Genomic DNA, 14221 nt, shown 5'->3' with positions numbered 1-14221 from the left:
GTTTCACCTCTCATCCGAGAAGCTTCTTCAGTTCTAAGGTCAAATGGTGGGGAGTCCCAGATTTAAACCTAGTGGGAGTATCCCCTCACAGAGGGACAGACCCCCTGATGATCCTCTAATCGCCTGAGCCAAGGTGTGAAACTGGGTGTGGTTCTGATAGTCTTTTTCTCCGCGGTATCATCCGCTAGGTTCCCGATGAATCCCACAACCGCTTCCGTAAACACATTGACGTCATCATCGGAGCTGCTTCTGAACATGTCCCAGTCTGCGTCATCGAGTGCATCCTGTAACGTGGCCACTGATTGGTCCGTCCAGCGCGCATTCTTGCTCTGAACCGGAACTTGAGTTACATCCCATTCTATAGGGTTTAATGTGACGTTAGACCACCCTTTGCAGCTATAAATGCTTCAACTCTTCTAGGAAGGCTTGGCTCACAGTCTCCACAGTCTCTTGTTGTGGTATGCAGAAGAATTAGGAGTTCCTTCCACCAGAACTAGGAGCTGAGCTCAATTCCTGTACAACAGCCCCACACCATAACCCCCCTCCACCAAAATGTACACTTGGCAGACAAATCAGACAGTTCTCCTGGCAATGCCAAACCCAGATGGAGAAACGTAATTTGCTACTCCAGATTTCTCTACTCCAGTGGAGGGGTGCTTTACACTGCATTAGACACTTTTCTTTGCACTCGGTGATGCAAGACTTGGATGCAGCTGCTCCCTGATGGAAGCCCATTCCATGAAGCTCTCTGTGCTCTGTTTCTGAGCTAATCTAACCTCAGTTTGGAGGTCTGTGACCTCTGCCAACTTTCCCATTGCACACACCTCAGCATTTGCTGACCCAGCTATGTGATTTTAAGTTGCCAATCCCCATTGTTATTCCCAATCAATTGCACTTTGTTGTAGTACGTGTAACACTTAAGGTAAGGAGGTAAGTAGCAACCAAGTCCCGCTAATCAAATACACTTCATTAATTGATCCTCAGCAAGTGTGAGCACCACCTAACAACAGAAGTCTGGAGCATTCAGTTAGGTCACACGCAGTGCCACAATCTTCCCAGGAGTGGATGTCCTTGCCAATTTTCTCCAGGTTCACACCTATATTATAAACGTGAATATTTTTGAGTTAGCAGTGCATTCAAATCATGATTCTCATTGCAATAGCTCTCAGTTTTGATAGGCTTAAAAAATAAAAATTTAATGTTCGACATATTGTTTGGAAAGGTTATAAAGACAAGACTTCACTATAAAGAAGGTAATGGTGGAATATCTTAGGTTTGCAAAGCTGAAAAGTGCCACCTTTGGAGCAAACTGAACAGAGGATATTAGCACAAACACTTTCATACCAACGATTGAGCACAGTGGTGGAAGGGTGATGATCTAAGCTTGATTTTAGCCACAGGACCTCAGCACTTTGAAGTCACTGAGTCAAATGTGGTCTTTCTGTATACTGAAGTATTCTAGAGTCAAATGTGAGACTATCTTTCCAACAGCTAAAGCTTGGCCCAGATTGGCTCATGAAACAGGAAAATTAGCCAAATCACAGCAGCAAATCTACTACAGAATGGTTAAAAAAGAGAGAAGAATCAATGCTACTATGGCCCAGTCAAATGCAGATCTCAACCTGATTGAAATGTTGCAGCAGGACCTTAAGAGAGCTGTGAATTAACATAAACAGATGAAGAAAAAAAAACTGGGGCAAAACTTTAACAAAGAGTGAGCATTCCTGGAAATTCCTGGAAATATGTGGATGGAAGCAGTCACACTAAGACATGCACTCCAATGAATATTTAGTATGCAATGGAATTAAGGAGAATCTTTTCAGGACCTTAAGATCTCTTATCGGGGATTCAATGGGGATGTGATGAGCAACACTAGAGGACAACTTCAAGCCAATTGCCAAAAGCCAAACTTCAAAGTCAGAGGGTGAGCCAAGTCCTGCGGAGTCAGCTAAATTGGAAGAACAAGATCACGCCCATAGATGCCCTACGCCATTAGATACCCTGCTGGGATAATAAGCTGGTCAACAAAGGAGATAGAAGCCACTGACAAGACAAGAAAGCTCCTTATCATGCTTGGAGGATTTCATCCCAAATCCAGCACCCTCAGGAGGCCAAGCAATAATAATAATAATGGATTGCATCTATATAGTGCTTCTCGAGGCCCTCAAAGCGCTTTACAATTCCACTATTCAGTCACTCTCACATTCACACACTGGTGGAGGCAGCTACGGTTGTAGCCACAGCTGCCCTGGGGCGCCTACTGGCCAACACTTCACTTTTTATTTTCAGCATTACTCAGATACTAGATGTTGGTATAAATCAATTTAACATAAAACATATTCAGAGATGGCGCTCTTTGCTTTAGGAGCAGCTGGGATGAACTCATGGCTTTGTGAACTAAGGCAGCACTAACTTTTTTCAGGCAATATGGTAATCTTTAGCCTTCTACTCTCCATAACTAGACCTTGAATCAAGTAGTTATTTCAATAAATAAATAAACATAAAAGACAGCATAGCAAAGGCAAGGCTACAGCACCAGCCCTGAAGATGAAAGAAGTTCACCAGCAAAATCCATGTCAGGTCATACACAATTTGAATACATATTAAAATTTTATTTTTTGGTTAAGATGAGCATATTGAGCAAATTAAAAAGGAAAAAAATATTTATAAAATATTGCTATTATTTTTCCAGTACAAGACATAAAGCTTTGACTTTGTTCTGACTTATGAATTAATAGAATAATTAACTGCTTCTTTCTTTCTTTTATGTTTGTATATACATGTACAGTCTTAGTGTTAACCTTATTTTTTGTATCAAAACTTACTCTGTGCAGTTTTAATTATGTGCTACAGGGCCTTTTTTTGGGATGTGCATATTGTATAAAAATTTGGAATGTGATGAATTTACCTAAATAGGTTCACCTGTTCCACCTTAACCCCACTATGTTTAAACATTCATGTCCTTTTCTACAAAAACAAAAAGTAACTTCTTACTGTCTTGACATCCAGGTCTTTATGTCTTTAAGACATTCCTGCAGTTTAACTCGTTGGTGTGTGTTATCTGGCTTCATGGACAGATAGAGCTGGGTGTCATCTGCATAGCAGTGTAAATGTATGCTATGTCTTCTAATGATGCTGCCTAAGGGAAGCATGTATAATGTAAACAGAATTGGTCCTAGCACTGAACCCTGAGGAACTCCATAATTAACCTCAGTGTGTGAAGAGGACTCTCCATTTACATGCAATAACTACAGCATGTTCTAATCACTCTAATAAGATATTATGGTCAACAGTATCGAACGCTGCACTAAGGTCTAGCAGGACAAGCACAGAGATGAGTCCACTGTCAGAGGCCATAAGAAGATCATTTGTAACCTTCACTAAAGCTGTTTCTGTGCTGTGATGAGCTCTGAAAACTGACTGAAACTCTTCAAATAAACCTCTGCAGATGATCTGTTAGCTGTTTGACAACTACTCTTTCAAGGATGTTTGATATGAAAGGAAGGTTGGAGATTGGCCTATAATTAGCTAAGACTGCTGGGTCTAGAGATTCTTTTTGACTACAGCCAGCTTGAAGGCCTGTGGTACATACTGTAGCTGATTGTTAGAGATAGGTTGATCAGAGCTCTGACTGTTTGTCAGCCTGGCTACAGTGCTGAAGAGAAACCTGGGGTTGTTCTTATTTTCTTCAATCAGTGATGAATAGTAAAATGGCTGTTTTTTTCCAGGCTAAATGTTGATCTTCCAAATTAGTGAGATGCCGTTTCTTCTTTAGCAGAGTTATACCAGGGAGATAACTAATGGTTAAATGCTGTATAAACACAGAGAGTGAAAAAATGTTGAGTTAAGTCTATTCAATTCTAGTTTTTGAAACTAGAAGAATGAAGTTTTAAGCCATTAGGCGTCACTTTTGAAACTACATCTATACTTACATACAATCAATCGTATGTCCTATGTGTGTACATGCTTGCATATATTTGTGTTTTCCTGTGTGTAGGGATTTTTTCAATACGATCCTTCAGATGAAATCATCAAGAATTAAAGCGAATAACTGCATTACTTTGCTCAGCTAAAAAAGCAGTCTCCATTAGTTCAAATTAGAGTTGTTTTGGAGGGAAGGCAGATGTGTTAAACCCAGGAAGCTTGTAAATGATCGTGTGAATGAAGACTTCTTATATAAATACTATTTGAGAAAGCTGACTGTAATTATGTTATTAAAACTAAACAATAAAATGTTTCTTACTTTATCTTTAAGATGATTCAAAGTTTTTTTAGATATATTATTGTTTTGGTTAATTATTAAAGTAAGCTGAGTGAAAAATTGTCCTATTTTGTGGTATCTTTAGCTTGTTGTGCAGTATTTTTGGATTTCCTTTAGGAAGATTTCCTTTTGTGCATTCAATAAATCACCCTTTAACCATTTTCATCTCTAAAGTAACCCTTTCTTGAGGTTTGTGTTGCTCAGAAATAAAACATGGCAAGATGGTAAAGAATTCTAATTTTGAACATTTTTTAAATTTACTTATAGATCCAGAATCTTTTCCAATAACATGGTCCCTCTGTTGTCACTGTGGTGGCTCACTATTTTCTGTCTGTCTCACTCCTCTTAGCAGTCTCTTTCTCTGCTAAGAGAAAGGCACTGAGCAGCCTTTCGTGGTGTGGACGGACCATAAAAACCTGGCGTATCTCTGGGCGGCCAAGCGCTTCAACGTACGACAAGCCAGGTGAGCCTTATTTTTTACTCGTTTCCACTTCTCCATTACTTACAGGCCCGGTTCTAGGAATACTAAGCCCGATGCGTTGTCGCGCCTGCCTGGGGAACCAACCCCCCCCTCCTCCCCATTACTGAGGGAGAGCTGGCTGTCCCCTCTGTCCAGCGCCATCTGAGATGCTGTCGTTGGGTCTGGCGGGCTGCCCGAGCGGCGCTCCTGAGAACAGCTGAGCGGAACAAGGCATTGGCAGATCGCCGTCGCACTCCCGCCCTGGACTATCAGGTCGGCCAGCAGGTGTTGCTCTCCAGCAGACACATTCCCAAAGAAACTGACCCCTCGGTCTCTTGGCCCCTTCGCCATCCAGGAGGTCCTGAACCCAGTGATGGTCCGGCTGGCCCTTCCGTCTGCTACGAAGGTACAAAACGTCTTCTACAAAATGTTTCTCAGATTAGGCCCATCCGGACCAGCCCTTTGTCCCGGGGCTTAGAGTACGCTTGGGGAGTGTGATTGTGTGTACAATGTCTCTTTATGTCTGTCTCCACGTTGGGTGAGTGTTGAGTAATTGCATATGAGAGTATGAGGGTGGGAATGGATGTTTGTATCTGTGTGTGCCTATATGTCTGTGTCTATATGTCAGGTTGGGTATAAGACGCCACCTCTCTGGGGACATCTCAGGTCCTCCAAGGTATGGAGGCCTATCTCCCCCACCACTCCCCCTGCCAGTGTCAGACGCCCTCAGACATCGGTGCGTTGGTGGTTCTTTGTGTCCGGGGGTGGGCGCCCGAGTACACACCGGCTCACTCCTTGGTGGCTGCTTGTCACCCCTTAACGAGAAGTCTGGGCCCTCCACCTCCCCTCTGATGTGGACATCTGGTCAGCTGGAGGCGCAGTCGAAAGATTGCAGCGGTCCCAGATCAGATGTACACACTGGAACACTTTCCCATGTTGCTTGTCTGTGTTTATTGTGTTATGGTGTGTTGATACCTGTGCATTCCTGTATTATCCTTTTGTGTGGCACATTTCGATGTTTTTTCCTCGCTACCTGGCCTGACCTGTCTCCCCAATGTGATGTTTGTATTGTATGTACGGTCGGCAAGGTCTGTCATCTCGGTTGTGGGCAAAAGACCTGCAACTGACAAATAAAGGCTATCTCATCTCTCAACTGATTCAGCTCGTTGGTGAATGCAGAGTCGGCGTTGATCGGCGCAGTGTCCCTGGCTTTGTAGTCCGTAATGGTGCGTAGTCCGTGCCACATACTCCCTGTGTTGCCCTGGTGGAAGCGGGACTCCACACGCTCCCGGTACAGACGTTTGGCATCTCTCACCGCGTGTCGCACGCCGTATGAGGCCGCTTTGTAGGTGCTCATATCGCCAGTGGAGAGACCCGCGTTGTAGGTGGGGGTCCTGGCGTTCACTGCAGTGCGGATCGATCTGTCCATCCACTGTTTCTGGTTTGGGAATGTGGTGACTCTCGCAGTGGGGATAATCTCCTCCGCTAGCATATTGACGAAGCATACTGCTACTTCCGTAAACTCGTTGATGTTGACTGCACATGCTCTGAACATGTCCCAGTTGACGTCGTTGAGTGCGTCCTGTAAGGTAGCTTCTGATTGGGCAGTCCACCGTTTCACGTCCCTCGTGGTTACTTCTTCCCTCCGTATGTTTTGTTTATACTGGGGAATGAGGAAGATGGCGTTGTGGTCAGACTTCCCAAAAGCCGGGTGTGAGACAGCTTTGTAGCCCTGCTTGTATGGCGTGTAGCAGTGGTCCAAAATTCGATCCCCTCTCGTTGGACACGAGACATGCTGGTAAAATTTTGGCATGACTTGTCCGATGTTCGCTTTATTAAAGTCTCCTGCTACAATGAGGGCTGCGCCTGGGTCCTTGTTTTGAAACGAACTCAGCACATCATGTAGTTCGAACAAAGCCATACCTGTGTCCGCTTGGGGTGGGATGTAGACCACCGTGGCGATGACCGAGGTGAACTCATGGGGCAGATAGAAAGAGCGGCACTTAATGCTCAGGAACTCCAGATGTGGCGAGCAGCCACTGCAGAGAGCAGAAATGCTCCTGGCATCACACCACTTTCTGTTTACCATGAAACACACTCCTCCACCTTTGGTTTTGACTCTGCCGTTCTGTCCGTGCGGAGTACAAAAAATGAATCCGACAGAGTTACGGCCTGGTCCGACACAGTGGGGGTCAGCCATGTCTCCGTGAAGCACAGAATGTTGCAGTCCCTCATGTCACGTTGGAAGGTGACTCTTGCTCTTAGGTCATCGAGCTTGTTCTCCATGAATTGTACGTTGGCCAGTAGGATACTGGGAAGTGGTGCGCGATGCGCCTGCTGTCTTAGTCTGTTCCTAATGCCAGTGCGTTTCCCCCGGCGCTTCTTTGTTCTACGCCTCGGATGAGCGGCCCGTCCTTTGTTGTTCTCCGCGCCGCGTAGAATCTCTGGTGGCCAGGATGGGTCGGGTTTAAAAGTGTCCAAGATTAGATGTGCAACCTTGTCAACGATGTTTACAAGTGATCTGCGGTCGTAGACTATAAGACTAGAGGATTTTGGAATGTAAACCAGAGCAAAAAATAAGTAAAAAACAAGAAAAGTGGATAGTCGGAGCGGAGCGGTCAGGAAGGTGTCTGGATGTGGCCACGCCATCTTACTTGGATGGATGATGAACAAGGATCACTCAGAAGTGTTCGTCTATGCTCTGTGTCAGGCGCTTCAGTAGATTACTCGTGCTATTAACAGCAGTTAGTTTTTTCTCCCCAGGACATATCTTAGATATTACTTTAATATTCTTGTCTGCTTGTTTCAGAAAAGTGAAGAGACGGGAATATGTCCATTTCATAAAACAGCCACACGCATCAGGCGAGTCCGACATCTTCCGCTTTAGAATACGACTATGCAGCAAACTGGCGCGAAATGACGCGCATCTGCACTACAGCGATGTTAAAGCGGTAGAGTTTACTTCTACATTTAGAGCAGGGGTCGGCAACGCTTTCTGATGACGAGTGCCATCTAAAATTTCCTCAGAAGTCAGTGTGCCATATGACTGCATTAGCAATAAATTTAATAACGCTCTATATTAACAGTTACACAATATATAGAAGAACTTTATAGAATTATATTTGTTCGCAGATGTTGGCAGCTATCAGCGATCAGAAAAGAAAACATTGGTTCAAACACCTGAAAGTCCTGAAAACACATTGTGAATTCTATCTCAAGTTTTTGAATGAAATGCAGTACTGATGCTGTGCTTAGCGGACAGCTCCTGAAGCATTTGAAGTGTCTGAATGTGGAAATTTCAACATCGCTTGAAAAAACTGCCAGCTAGCAACATCCCTCTCACCAGTAGGTGAAGTTATTTTTAGCCAATTACAAGTTGAATCTGGTAGTTGGGGTTGTTAGCTAAGATACCATCATTAAGAAGTGGCACAACTAATGTGTCTATGCGAGCTAATTTGCGATGTGCACCGCTGGCCCGGCCATTTATTTTTTAATGCACCTTCTCATTTTGACTAGAGACCGGCCCACCAGGTATTAAAGCCACAAAGCCTTTGAATGAAAACGCTGTGGTGACAGGGATGTACACTGTCTTGTTGGTATATATGTATGATATCTATACATTTTACATCAGATAAAAACTTTGGTTGTAAGATTCAGATAATTATTTAATAACAGCGAGACATTTTAAATGAGAATAAGAAAGTATTTCTTTGTGCCCCCCTCTCCCTTTTAATGCCCTACCTGCCCCCCTAGCAAAACTTTGTAGACCCGCCCCTGCACAGTTACCAGCTGTCAGCTACCTAGAAAAGGATCCTGGTGTTATTTGTCTCTCAGAAACAGTTCATGACTTCCTTTTCCCTGTTTCCTGTCATTTAAACCTGTTTCTCCATCACCTGTTCAGCTCTGATGATTCAGTAAGGACATCTCCTGGTTTCATCTTCATGTTTCCCTCTCACCACATATCCAAACCGACATCATGACCAGCAACTTTACAGCTGTGGCTCCAGCAAACATCAGCTGATACTAGAAACTAATATTAAATAAAGTCTAACAACAGCTGATCAAGCTTAAACGTGCTGCTGTTGTTTAGCGCGACATCCGCTGGTTTCCTCTTTCTGGCGCAAAGTGGGCGATAAACAAACAAGAGAGCCGATCAGCTGATCATTGATCAGTTTCATGATTGAAGGAGAAACAGGAGAGAATGAGAGGAGAAGAACAGCTGTGCAGCAAACACAGAATAACTCCAGCTTTGTGTCTTTTTCGTTGTAGCTGAAGTCCGGGACAAACTGTTCCTTTTCACCTCAATAAGAAATGCGTAATATTTTCTCTGAATACGAGACCATTCCGTTTTTTAGGGGACGGTTGGCAACTCTACTAACTTATGAATAAAATAAAGTTCATGCTAGCTAGCACGCAGTACGAGTTATTGTAACTGACTGTAAATAGTCAGCACAACAAAAATAAAACTACACCTAAACTTTATATCTGGCCCAGATAGACTGCAGGTCATAACTTCTTACCTGAAGTTCAGTTCACCTGACACTCGGACCGGTAGCTGCCTCGGGTCTCTCCTCTTGCCTCCCCTCTTGCCTCCTCTTTCTCTCATCCACCCACTGGCCTCCACTACTTGCTAATGTTACTGAATCTGTGGAAGCTCCGCCACAGCCACCACCAAACAACTGAGTTATTTTTATACACTGGCCAGCATCTGGCCAATCCACCACCTTTGATTGTTTATACCATTACAAAAAATAAATAAAAAATCATCGGCCCACCGAGCAAATGCCCGATGGCCAGTCCAGCTATGGTCGTGCCATCAGTTAACCCTTCGCGTGCCTAGGGTTGCCGACCCCTGATTTAGAAGATAAATTATTGAAATTAAATAATGATATTCAGCGAGTTTATTATTTTAAAATGTAACGCAAGTACATTGTAAGTAACTGTAATTAAAATACCTAAAAATGAACAGTAATTAGTTACTCTACTTTTTCAGTGGAAAAGTAATTTAACTACAGTAACACGTTACTTAGTAACGCATTACACCCAACATTATTCTTGGCATTATTCTTAACTCTGAAATATTGTGAACAGCATCAGTGGAAACTAATTTAGAAAAACTTTTATCTGTAAGCTCTTTAGCCCCGAAAAAAAATGCTAAGAACATCCTGCGTATGGCACCAAAAATGTAACATATCTGATGAGTCAAGTCTCTGTAGTAAATGAAATGGTGTATATCAGTGCCCCCTTCTTTCTAATCACTCTAATTGTCTTAATCAACATAAACACACTCTCTCCACTGTTAGGCCCAGCAATAGTAAAGCCCAGGCTTTCTAACTACCCACTCAGATCAAATGACTCCACTGCTACACTGATATGTTGATGGGAATTAGCAGATTTGCAGATTATAATCACACCACGTTTCCTCAGAGGCAGAGCCGGTTTGAGAGGAGCTTTATGGAATAATTGGATAGGCAAATGAGACTGTAGCCATGAACAAGAGGCATTAAAAAGAATTCCCTTGCCGGGGGCTCTGTGCTACCTGGATGTTGAAAGCCTTCAGAACAGGTGATTAGACAGGAGTAGATGTCATTAAAACTCCATTAGCACAAAACCCAGCCCCCAGTGCTCACTGCAACCGCAGACACACACTGGTAATGCAGATCATAAGTGTTTGTGTGTATAAAAAGCCTGTGTGTGTCTGCTGAGTATCTAATGACTCATTTAGGACCCCTACCCCTGGGAAACGTGACAGTAAGGACCCTCTTGCGGCTGGCTCACTAAGTGCCTGCTTATTAATTAAACACAGCTGAGGCTCAGGGGGTAACAGCAATGCTGCATCAGCTTGTCAAGTTTCATTCTACATGTGGGTAAATGAACAGTATCCTCCTGCAAGTGCTGCACAGCCTGCATGCTTTTTGGTTCCATGCATCTGAAATTATGACAAATTCTTGGATGCCCAATAACAACAGATACTGACATGTGGTAAATACAGGACGGCTTCCTTCTAATAGCTGCGTAGGTAAATGTTTGTAGTAAGTTTTGAGTGCAGGAAATCAATAGAGGTGCAGTCCTGGAATACAGATTTCACTCACATCTTGAGAATGAGAGAACTGAAAAAAAAAGTGGCGCTGTGAATGCCAATTATCATTCTACCATTAAAAAAACCCAGCCTGGTAATTTCCCTTCAATGTGTTTTTCTAATTATGAATTCAACTCAAATAAGCCAGGGTAATGAACCCAGTTTATCCTTTTCTAAAACCAAAGTTTTCTCTCCTTGACTCTGACTATATTGCTGAAACTATACACAACAACCAGAAGAAGGCGTGTTGTTCTTTAGTATTGTGTTATTCACATATGCAGAGATTCAGCTTGTGTCTGTCTCACCTCTGTTTGAACTCGTTTATAAGCCTCTGTGTAATGTTCTCGTATGACTTTCCTCTAACGGGTTTTACACAGATGCAATTTCATTTGGTGTAATGCTCCAACTATCGTATTTGTTTGCATTTTGGTGTTAGACTAGAAGACCGTAATGAAAGACTGAACCAGTTGTTTGTGATTTCCATTAAAGTGAATGGAGGAACCCACTGAAGTGAAACCTGAGTTACTCCTACTGCAGTGACACTGCTTTATAACCAACAACCCCTGAAGCTAAAACATTGACACTAAAAATAAAGAAATGGTGTGACCATGTGTAAGAGAGTCTGTTGTCAGTGCTGGGATGGTTCCCTGACAACTCGTTACATCCTTAATGCAGAAAACATCATTCATCAAAACAGACATTCTGAAGTAGCAAAACAAGTTATTTGGAAATTGTATTTCTGCATTACTGACAATGTTTCCATTTCACAAAGACAAAAAAGGAGTAAAATTAGCTGAAATGATCTCAGCAAAGTCTGACTCGTCAATTTGTGAATCATCTGTAACTTAGTTCACATAGCTGTTAAGATATACGGTTACATTAGTACCAGAAGGTGCATCACACTTTCCTGCTGTACATCATTTTAACCAACTATACAGCTATAAAAAATTTCTGTCATGACCTAAAAAAACAAAACAAATACATCAAACGTATGCAGAGACATTACTTTGTAGTCCCCCTCCCCGTCCCCGCCCCATAAGATGTATGTACCTGCTTGAATTTATTTCTTTTTAATATGTAACTTCCCAGTACTTGTATAAAATTGTATGTCATACACTTTGCATTATATTTTGTAGAAGAGAATTTTTCAGCGAAACCTACTTCCAGAAGAAGAAGGAGGCACTTGGAAACAGTTGTTGCTGTGCTTCCTGTCCTGCTCTTAACGAGGCTGGATGACCTCTGAGCATCACTGATTGTAGTGGGAACTAACAAATTGTCTGTCTCTTCTAATCCCCCTCTTCGGCTTCCACATTCGTGTTTCTTTCTTTCTCACAATTCCTTCTTTGCCTCTATCAGATGCTGTCACTACTTAATTATGTTGAAGTGTTTAGTGCCTTGGAGACCTCACTAAGTGAGTGGGAGAAAGTTCACAGTGCCACTTCTTTTCAAGATTACACTCTTTTAGACGCACACAAAATGAAGATGTCACACTTTATACACCTAATGAGGATAAATTCCCTAGTTGAGGAATCCCATTATTTATATCAACTGATGGACCCTTTCATCAACTCTTCATCAGCCCACAAAAGCCTTGTACATGACGAGGCCTGTGGGCTGTACCGACTTTGAGCAGATATTGAACTCCACCAGAGAAATGTGGAAGTTAGTAGATGTGTCAGAGAGGGGAAATCATACGATATTTAATGGTAATGGTGGATTTATATCAGTAAATCTATAGTCTGTGAATTGACTTGACTCTTAGTAAAAACCTCAGTTGTAATTCCATTGCTTGAGAGAACTTTGTATTTGGCACCAGAGGACGTAAGAGAATATTTATTTTTATTGTTAAACCCAGAACACCAAAGACATACCCAATGCACAACCATTGTTACTGCTGCGTGCTACAATGTTAGAACACCGCATGTTTCACTTCTCATGACGTCGCTTTTTTATTTGAAAAAGGCACAGCTTTTGATGAGGCAGTCAGCGTGATGCCACACACAGGAGTTTATCCAAGGAGAACAAATATTAATAATTGATAATAGTGAGCGATATTTTCTAAACGTGTCATGTGAACTGAGGGAAGACAGCAGGAAGGAAAGCTCAATACAGAGAGTGCACTTCAACCAAGACCTTACAGTAGGGCGCCCCCTGGTGGACTTTATAGTAGATCTACGAACAAAAACGTGGATCATCAGAATTTGCTTAACTGATGGAAAAACCTGCAGTACAAATGATCGTAGCCCACTCACAACATCTTTGCCAGGAACACAGCAGGGACACACTCCATGACTGTAGTAACTGAATACACACAACACAATGAAGCGTTAGCGTGCCACTGACTGTTTTTAATGACCTGTTGCCTTTGATTAGTTTTTTGTATGACTGTGTGCTTATGCTGATGTCCTCAGTGTTCTAAACGTTCATAGAAACCAGTTCTTTGCTTGATATGAAATACTAAGATGTGTAAATACTTGTGCTATTGTGTACTTCACACACATGGAGAAATGCCAAAACTGCCTTTCATTGTTCTAGTAACAGTGACAATAAAAAAGCTATTCCATGCTATTCTATTCTACGAGACAGGTGTGTGTGATGCTAATGCTAATGCTAATGCAAGCACATTGTTTTCTTTGTGTGTTTCCAGTGTAAGAGCATGCTGATGGTTATAGTGTACCTATTCTGTTGTCAGTGGCCTTTGGAATGGAAATAGATGCAACGCTCTCGTACCAAATATTCAGAGGTAGGCAGCTGGGTGTTTAAATTATTCAACAAGCCACATGAAAATGTTCATGTTTACCCAATGTAAATAATGCATTGTAAATTTCTATTAAAATTCAGTCTGTAGACTACGGTTAACTTCTGTTTTTTAATTATAGCTATACATAAACAGACACATAGATTTATCTTTTCCTGACTGTATTTGCTGATGTTCTTTAAAAGCAGTGACTGCTTTTAAGTGCACAGTGGCACATAAATTATTGCGTGTCATTGTGTCTCATCTCACCCCAAACATTTGCCGGAGGTCAGGGTCCCGGAAGCGGAAAGGGATGTTAGAGACGTGTAACCTCTTGGGTTGCTGCTTCTCTAATGAATCGCTGGGCTGCAGGTGGAGCTGCTGCGAACCCTCGGTCTGTGCCACGTCCTCTGGATGCTGCAAATAAAACACACAACATTCCACAAATTAGCCACATTTGTTTGCCAGTAAATATACTGCTATATAAACAAAATGTAATTAAATTAAAAAATAGGACTGATGTTAGAGGTAAGACTGCTAAACCTTTGTAGACTCAACAATCTGCATTAAAACAAACAGATTCTTTCTAATATGCAGTGACAGCTTGAGATGCTCTGGGACGTTGAAGGAAGGTCTTTAAAATGACTTTTAAAAAGAATTTCAAAGGATGTCTGTGAAGGTTCT

At 42.4% G+C, this 14221-nt stretch overlaps 1 protein-coding gene across 4 annotated transcripts in view; it reads right to left on the bottom strand.

Moving 5' to 3' along the window:
• Positions 1-14221, bottom strand: part of rbfox3a (RNA binding fox-1 homolog 3a) — a 454518-nt gene that overhangs the window by 75159 nt on the left and 365138 nt on the right. For all 4 annotated transcript variants that reach the window (XM_005750610.2, XM_005750608.1, XM_005750612.1 and 1 more), the window contains one exon: positions 13808-13954. In XM_005750610.2, coding sequence (XP_005750667.1) covers positions 13808-13954 — 147 coding nt within the window. The remainder of the gene's footprint in view (positions 1-13807; positions 13955-14221) is intronic.

The sequence above is a fragment of the Pundamilia nyererei genome, unplaced genomic scaffold, assembly GCF_000239375.1.
Source record: "Pundamilia nyererei isolate P.nyererei 1_Seehausen unplaced genomic scaffold, PunNye1.0 scaffold00280, whole genome shotgun sequence".
Lineage (NCBI taxonomy): Eukaryota > Metazoa > Chordata > Actinopteri > Cichliformes > Cichlidae > Pundamilia > Pundamilia nyererei.
The sequence above is the reverse complement of the archived record's forward strand: the minus strand, read 5'-3'. Positions and strand labels throughout refer to the sequence as shown.